We start from the raw sequence: 8,861 nt of genomic DNA, 5'->3' as shown, positions 1-8,861 counted from the left end.
CTTGCTGGGAGACAACTGCTCTTAGATGAGAGAACTAAAAGGCTGTTTTTATATGGCTGAAGTGAAGCAATTACATTAAAAGTATCTGCGACAGAACAAGATTTTAACATCTAGACTTGGGTTTGTGGGCCTGAGAATGAGTTTCTGAAACTAGGTTCCCTTCCTAGGAAGCCCTTTCTAGGATAAAAACCGAAATTTTCTTTTAAAAAGTGCTTGAAGAGTTGGGTTATAAGCCTTCCAGCTAAAACATAACCATTTTTAAAGCTCTCCAGCACTAGCTGCTCTTAAATAAGCTCATCTCTTAATCAGATTCTTAACAAGACAGTCACTAGAATTGCGAATTAAAAGAGGTATGAAGCCAAAGTCATATCTGCGTTGGAATACAACTAGGGGCAGTGGTCCTGCCAGGACTGCTGGAATTTATGACATAGCTCTTAATATTTTATCTTTGGTGCATGATTCTGTAGGTTGTCGCTCTTTTAAGGGTAAACTCTTATTCCTTAATTCATGGTAATTCGATCATAAGTTTCGAGACCTTAAGGGCTGCAGTTGCTAAAGTATAAAAGTATGATGATAGACGCTAGCTTCTATAGACTGAGCCAAGAAGTCAGATGAATGTCATAGTTTTAGCTCGGCAACCCCCCGCCCACTCGTTCAGACACGCTTGTTTCTCCCGCCAAAGTGGCGTCAGGATCAGGTTCTCACCAACCAGAGCCCTGATTGGAGGACGGAAAGGCACTAGAGCCCATTGGGCGCCAGCGGCGGTCGGGCGGCGAGGGGCGGGGGAAGCCAAAGGCCCCTCTGCCTCGCCCGCCCCCACCTTCACCAAAGTGCGCCCCTCCCCCAGCTAAAGGAATGGTCTCCCAGCTCCAGCACTGCACTCCCTGACCCCAAGGCTGGAGGTGCGGCCTCACTGGATATACCCGGAGCAGAGGGAAGCGCAATTATCCCCTTGCTCTCCTGATCCATGCACAGGGAGACCCACGCCCCGCAGCGGCCCCCCAGGCCTCCCTGCAACACCCGGTAATGCAATCCACGGGGGCGGGGGAGGCGGCGGCATCGGCAGCAAAGGCGGCGGCAGCAGCAGCAGCAACACTGCCCCAATCTAGAGACAACCAGAAAGAGGAGGAAAATGGCTCCGAGCAGGGACCGCCTGCTGCACTTTGGGTTCAAGGCGACAGTGAGTGACAGGGGAAGGGAGTTGGGTGGCCGGGAAGGACAATGTATGCCAGCACAGGCTACCGGGGAAGAAGCGACAAGACTTATGGGGTTGGGAAGACAAGCCAGAAAGCTCAAGTGCTTGCTGGGTTGGTGCGTGCTGTTTGCTCGCAGAGGGGAGTAGAGGGGGCCCCAGTGCTGTGTGCAGTTGTCTTGCTCTCCTCTCTCTCACCGGTCCGCGAGCACGCGCGCACTCGCACCCGCCCCACAGCCCCTCCCAGACACAAATACACAGACATATAGGCACTTCCCTGCCTCTCCTTCTCGCGGTGGGCTTGCGTGCCTTGGAGGCCAGAGCGGGCTGCGCCGCCGCCGCCGCCGCCGCGCTCCGGCTGTTCCCGGCCGGACGGTCGCGGGCTGCGCCCGGGAGTGGGGGAGGGGTGGTCCCGCGCCGCCGCCGCCGCCGCCGCGACCGCGGCCGCCGCGCGCTCCTCCTCCCCCCTCCCCACGCAGTCCCTAGGCCCGGGCGGCTCTGCCCAATGAGGAGCGGCGTTGCTGGCAGGTGGGGAGTGTTTTTGTTTTGGGTTGAAGTTGAGGCTGAGGAGAGAGCAGAGCTAGCGACGAGCAGTCGTCGCCGCCGCTGGGGCCGCGGGAGGTGGAGGAGGCCCCGCCGGAGTCGAGAGGTCTCCCCTCCCCGCCGACGGCCCCTGCCCGCCGCTCCTCGGCCTCCTCCGGGTGCCGGAACTCCTGGGCCTGCCCGGGGCCCCCGTCTTTGCACTCCGCACGCCGCAGCGCCCGGCCACGGCCGCACCCGCCGGCCCCATGAGGAGGGACGTGAACGGAGTGACCAAGAGCAGGTTTGAGGTGTGAGCTTGAGGGGGGCTAGGGCGGCGTGAGGAAGACGATTGCTGCTCTCGTGCCCCGAAAAATTCGCTCCTACAGAGCCTCCTCCCTTGCCTGGCGCCGTCACCCGCCGACCGCTGGGGCTGCCAGACTTCTTTCCCCTTTTTCGCGACCCGAAAGCCCAGGGCAGCCCGGCTTCCCTATCCCTCCGGGCTGGTCGCCTCCTGGTTCTTGCCTCAGCGGGCCCCGGCGGGGGATTAGCTCTGGCGCCCTAATTCCCCCCTCATCCCCCCTCACCCCCCTCCCCCCGTATCACTCAGTTTTCCATTCTTTGTACAACCCTTGGCTTGACTCCCTCCACCCGGCAGAAGCAGCATCACAGCTCCGATCGATCGGAGCCGGCTTTTTTTCTTTCTGCCACCTTCTCGAAGCGTTTCTTCCTGAAGCGAGGGGGAGATGATGGGCCAGGGGGCCATTGCTCCGAGTTTGAGAGACCTTGGTTGAAACTAGGGAAGTGGAGGTGGTAGACTGGGATGGTGGAGACGACCACGGGTTTTCGGTGCTGTGTTTGGTTTGGGTATTGTTCTGATACTTCCTCTTCTTTCCCGTTTAGTCTGTACTTCTGTAGCTCATTGTTTCTGGAACTCTTAGATGTGTACAGGCTTTGAGATTGGGACGAAGGTCTGAGAGACTTCAGAAAATCCATTCAAGTATGTTTGTCTCTAAAACTTTTCCTTCTCTGGCAAGCGAGGTTTATAGTCTTGGAATTGAGGAATGGATGTAGAAATAAGAAAACATCTGAAAGCGTCTTTAGAGAGTAGTTACCGTGTAGGGAAGTAATTCCTTTGGGAAGTGAAGTATTGTATTTACAGATGAATTATGGTAGTACGGTAATAGGCAGGTGGGTTTATTTAGGGGATAAAAGAGAGAAAGAAACTTCTACAACACGAAGAGTAAATGTTACCTGGCCTTTTCTGGCAGAGAATCAGGCTGATCTGGGATCAGTCACAGCTCAGTGTACATCTCACTTGGTGTTTTTCTTCATTTCCATTTGAAGGATGAAATTGTAAGACAGTGAGACACAAGTTTCAGGAAACTTGCCAACTAGGTGCAGAGGGTGAAATTGTTACCTAGGGGTCTTCAGTTTAGTCTATTCTTTGATTTCTTTTCATGCTTATGGGAAAAAATATTTTAATTTATCCACAAAGATAAAGATAGGAAGTTTGGGGGAGGTTTAAATTCAGAGCTACAGTATTACTCTTGGCAGGCGAAGAGTGGAGAAAGTCAAGGAATTGTTCTCCTTAGAGTTTTCATATTTAATTTAGCGGGAAGAAAGTGTTATAGTAGATATGATTTGGTGTTTAATAGAACTTTATGTTGCCCTAATGTAGAGAGGCCCAATAAGCTTCATTGATGGTGGTTTCATATTCAATACTACTGTAAAAGTCCAGACTGTCATTAAAATTACTGAATAGACATTTAGCAGTTAGGACTCTTGAAAGGGAAACTCAAATACTGACGATTTGAGTGAGGGATAGCCGTTTGCTATTGCAGTCAGCTCTTTATTTTGCTATTCACTTTTAGGTTGTGTAACTGTTGGAAAGAGTTCTTTTATAGTACATGCTTTAAAATTGCACTGTTATATCCTATTTTTATAACTATCTTATTTTTTAATTTGTAGTTTGTAGTGGTGGTACTAAAATAATAAGAAAATTTATTGCTTTATTAAACATATTCATTAACCTTGATTGGTATGTAACTGGCACCTAAGGTTTCTAAACGTGTCTGAGAAGATAAAAAAGAATTAAGAGGAGGAGGGAACCCCCTTGTACATTGTTCATGATTAAAGTGTTTATTTATAAACCAAAAGCTACTCTTTTATTATGATGTGAGGTATTCCATGCCTGAATACAAATGAGAAGGGCTGGACATGATGTATGTTAATGAGTTTCATTATCTGAGTATTTCTTAAAATCATTTACCTCTTTGCTGACCTAATTTACAGGTAGCAAAACAAACTCTTTGGTCTCTTATGAAGTAATAAACTTACTGCTAATTCAATGAAAACATTTAAAATACTTAGTTTCAGTGGATAAATGACGTAGATAAAGCAGGCTTTTCATATCTAAAACATTTACATCAAATTTTTTTAATTCTCAAAATTACAGGATGCTTTTTAAAGGACGATAATTTTATGGGTGTAAGTGGATAGCTGATCTCTGAGAATTTTTGTGAATGCAGGAAATTTTTATAGCAGATAAATAATTTGAAAGTAGTTATGATTCATACAAAAAGTGAAAGATTTTCTTTTTCTTGGCCACATTGTTTTTTAGAGGGAAGATAACTGAAGCTTATCTTTTTATGGTTGATTCATTAAAATCTTTTTGTAAGGAATATCTGTGTTTTATGCTTTTGGATGTTGTAACTGGAGGCCACACACTTTAAATCTCACACTGAGGGGTAGAACTGTAGAAAAAAATTAAGTAAAATCAAGGGAGAAGAGTATCTGTTAGCCAGATGTGGAGCATTCTGTGGAATGACCAAAGTAGATGACTGTTGGATAAAAGTTAAAAAGATGTAGAGATATAAAAGTTATTGTTCTTTGCTGTATCACTTTTGCATTAAATCTATGCAGTAATAACCCTTGTGAGTTAACATAGTGTGCTGAATTGTTTGCTTCTTAATTGAAATTCATCATTCAAATACTTTTTATTAAATTACTTATAGTAAACTTAGTTTTGTGGCAAATTTTGATAATTTCCTTTCAAATTGAGTAACGGTTCTTGAAAGCCAGGCACTGAGCTAGATGTTTTACCTCAGTTCCTTCTGATTCTCAGAATTCTATTTTACAGTTCAGGAAAGCTAGAGACTGAGAACTGTTCAGTTGTACAGCCAGTAAGTGGGGGAGCCGAATTCCAATCTGCATTTTTTTGACTCCACTCTATCATTCTGCTCTGTTTTTAGCATAACATACCATAAAATGTGTGGAAAAGAGCTTTCCTGAAGTTCTTTATCCAGTGTATTTTATTTTGTCTTTGCTATCAAGAGAATGAAGCTATCCTTCATTTAGAGTACTTTAAACTCTGCTATCTTAACGCTCAGTGAGATTAATGACAGATGTGTAAATATCTAGGCTAGCCCTTGAATCAAGTTTAGATTTTTTTTTCAGTTAAGCTTCTCTAGTTTGTCATACTCTTAGTAGCTCCATTATAAGAATAGTGCTACTATTGGAAGAAAAATTCTGTCTGGGGTTTATTAAAAAGTCTAATATTTAAAAAAAAAGATTATAGTGATAACATTAATTGACATTCAGATAATATTTTAAAGTAGACTCACATAGTTAGGAAAATGATAAGCTTCAATTTGGGTGTTTTGAATCCCTCTTAGTTATTGTGTTTCATCATACCTCACTGCTGCTCTGCTAAATTTATAATATTACAAGCCTGTGAGGTTAGGTTGTAGTATTTCTTTGCCTGCTTCATTTAATCAATCCACTTTGCCCAAAGTAAGAAAAATCATCAAATGTGGTATGGCGGAAAGAACATACTGCGTTGGGAGTTGAGAAATGGATATTAATTAATCTTGATTTTTGCCACCAACTGACTATAACTTTGGTCATTTCTTTTCACTTGTGTGGTTTGGTCATTTCCCTCCTTTGCAAAACAAGAGAGTTAGAATCAATTATTAAGGTTCCTTTTGTTCCAGAATCCTTTGAATTTGTAATTTTTTAATAAAAGCAGTGGACCATATTTCCTTGGCCATTTCTTCTGAAACAGCCACTCCAATATTAGAGTTTGTAGACTAAGTTGCACAGTACTGTTAAGGCTGCACTAATGACCTTTGTTCTCCCTTATGGTTTTATCTTCTAATCTAAAGAACATTCTGCATAGTAAATATTCCAAATTGGTGCATGTAGAAAATGTTATATATTTTTCCATGGGTGAAAGTCCTTTGTTTCACTCTGTTTGAAAGGCCTTGCAGTGGGAATGAGTACTATTAAAACTAAGGAATTTTGTTTTTAACACTTTAGAGATTGGTTTGAAAGCAGTTATTTAATGTTATAGAAAATCCAAATTAGATGTCTAGGCTTTTTAGGCCCATTCGGACAATCTGTCCTTTTTGAATATTGATGTTTCTTTATTGTATAATCACGGGTCCCTTTTACCTTTTGAAGCATGGTACCTTATATCATGTACTTATCTTGTAGTCATTCCTTATTTAAAAATCAACAAATGTTTGTATTTTTCTACAATCTAGGTACGTAGTTGCATATTTTTTAGTTGTGGGTCCTTCTAGTTGTGGCATACGGGACGCCGCCTCCGCCTGGCCTGATGAGTGGTGCCATGTCCGTACCCAGGATCTGAACCGGCGAAACCCTGGGCCTCTGAAGCTGAGTGCACAAACTTAACCACTCGGCAACGGGGCCAGCCCCAGATGTAATCTATTTCTACATCAAAGATTTTCATTCATTAAATGAGTATTTCTGTTAGAAGTGTTCACACTTTTAGAGTCTTATATTCTTATGTTTTAGGTCATTTGTCACTTTTAGCTGTTAGTGTCAGTGTTGTTTTTTCATCTTAATTTTTAAAATCCTTCTATTTTCATCCCCAGAGTTGTCTTTTTCCAAATCTTTGTCTCATTTTTCTTGCAAATTAATAAGTACTTTTGTTACAGGCCAAGGATTCCATTCCTATCCCTAGCCCTTAGATTGCTGTTTCCCAACTGGTGACAGATTGGAAACTGAATTAAAATTTTCAGTAATCTAACTAGTGCTGTGGTTTTGGAAGGGTATTTTTAGATGTTCAAAATAAAATATTCCGTTACACGAGGAAAATCCAAGGGAGGGAGGAAGAAGAAAGAATGCCCTTAAACTGACCAAATTTAGCTACTTGTGCATAGTTGTCTTTACACTGTTTTCCTACATGATCTTCCAGACTTAGTGAATTGTTAGACCCCCACCCAAAAATTGACTCAGAAATGAAGGTGTCCAACTGTGGTTTTATAGTTTTATGTCTTAATGCACTTGGACCCATTTGATAAAAAATTTTAACTTAATAGCAACAAACAATAGGTGGTGGTATTGAACTATGCAATAGCATTGTGCTTGCTTCATCTTGCTTTATTATATAACTTGAAAAAACAGAGGTATGTATTCAAATGTAATAAATCCGTAACAAATTTACATTAGCTTTTGAAGACGTTCTGTTAAAAGAATGGCTTTGCTGGGTAGTTATTTTGAGCACATATCAAATAACTATTTAGCAGGCATGTGAGTTATAGCTATAGATGAGTAACCTCTTTATTCCCCAATCGTGTTTCCTCCAGTTTGATTTTCTGACATTCTGTTGACTTTAATAAGCCTCATATCTGATGATTGTAATGAGGTGGAAAGATAATTGATTTAATCCATTTTTGCTTACTCTCTTAAGTTGCTGTGAGGTTAAAGTCACCTATTAAATTATGGTAGACAAGGACTTAGTCAGTTATGAAACAAATACTGGCCATTTCTTGTGTCATTTTTGTCTTTCATCCCAAGAATTTCTAGTAAAAATTAAAAAATGGAAATAGAATACTGTGTAAATAAGTAGTAAATTGATCTTGCATTACTTTGGTGCTAAGACAGTAATCTAATAACATGAAGGTGAAGGTTAGCAATATATCAAAGGCCTGTCCAATTTCATATAATCAGGTGTACCAACTATTATGGTATTTGTTGGTAAGTGTGACTTTCTGATCAACTGTAGGATACAAGTAGCTATAATCTCATAATTATTTAAAAATAAAAAATGGAAAAACATTCTCAGATTTATTTATAGTTTGCAATGATAAGAAGAGGTTATAGGTATAGCTATTCTGGATCCTTTACTATCTGCAGAGTGAGGGAATTTATGTGGCAGGTAGGACAGGCAAAAAGAAAATAGTAAAATTTCTAGATTAGGTAGGTTTTTAAATGTAGAGTACCTGTTCTTATGCGTATGTTACCCTTGGTTGACAGTTTAGGCCTGGAGAAGGTCATTGCCAACTCACTGTATCCTGAATTACAGTTACCAACAAAGAGCCAGTTTTGTTTTGTTTTTTGTTTTTTAGAGGTGGGTGGAGTGCAGAAAAAGAAAAGGGATTTGCAGTTCCTTGCAAATTAACAATTTAATGATAACTATAAATGTTAGCTGCAAGTTTTTCCAGAGTCTCTGTTAGAATATGTCATCTTTTGGGCCCGGCCCCATGGCCAAGTGGTTAAGTTTGCGCCCTACGCTTCAGCGGCCCAGGGTTTCGCCAGTTCGAATCCTGGGCGCGGACATGGCACCGCTCATTAGGCCACGTTGAGGCGGCATCCCACATACCACAACTAGAAGGACCCACAACTAAAATATGCAACTATGTATTTGAGGGATTTGGGGAGAAAAACCAGGAAAATAAAGATTGGCAACAGCTGTTAGCTCAGGTGCCAATCTTTAAGAAAGAAAAAAAAAGAATATGTCATCTTTTTTTGTCATCTTATTTTTTGAACCAGTTCATCTATATCTTTTATTGTTCTAAATTTGAAATTAATTTGAGTAAGGAGAGAATGAAAGCTTTAAGGTGATGTCTTAAGGATCTCGCAAAGGGAAATAGTTCAGTTCTGAACTATGAAATAAGTACTCCCATATATATATATTTTTTATACATATATGTATGTGTGTGCATGTGTCTGTATGTATATGTACCGGTATCTGTGTGACCTTGGGTAGGTTACCTCCCTGGACCTCCATTGTCTTAACTCTAAGGTTCCTTCTAGCATGGAAATTGGGTGATTCTCTGTAAATAAATCTCCCAACTTGCTGTTTGTTAAAGATTAGATACTCAGTTTATTGCCAGTGTTC

General features: G+C 41.8%; 1 protein-coding gene across 3 annotated transcripts in view; it reads left to right on the top strand.

Annotated features, from left to right (window-relative positions):
- Positions 1 to 690: 690 nt before the first annotated feature.
- FBXL20 (F-box and leucine rich repeat protein 20) overlaps positions 691 to 8,861 on the top strand; it is a 102,489-nt gene continuing 94,318 nt past the window's right edge. For 2 of the 3 annotated variants that reach the window (XM_046675494.1, XM_046675495.1), the window contains exon 1: positions 1,754 to 2,022. In XM_046675494.1, coding sequence (XP_046531450.1) covers positions 1,981 to 2,022 — 42 coding nt within the window. In that variant the 5' untranslated portion in view covers positions 1,754 to 1,980. Of the gene's footprint in view, positions 1,181 to 1,753; positions 2,023 to 8,861 lie in introns of those variants that run through there. The other variant, XM_046675493.1, reaches the window with a different exon arrangement.

The sequence above is a fragment of the Equus quagga genome, chromosome 11 (assembly GCF_021613505.1).
Source record: "Equus quagga isolate Etosha38 chromosome 11, UCLA_HA_Equagga_1.0, whole genome shotgun sequence".
Classification (NCBI taxonomy): Eukaryota; Metazoa; Chordata; class Mammalia; order Perissodactyla; family Equidae; genus Equus; species Equus quagga.
Note: the sequence above shows the minus strand (reverse complement) of the source record. Positions and strands in the feature narration are given on the sequence as shown.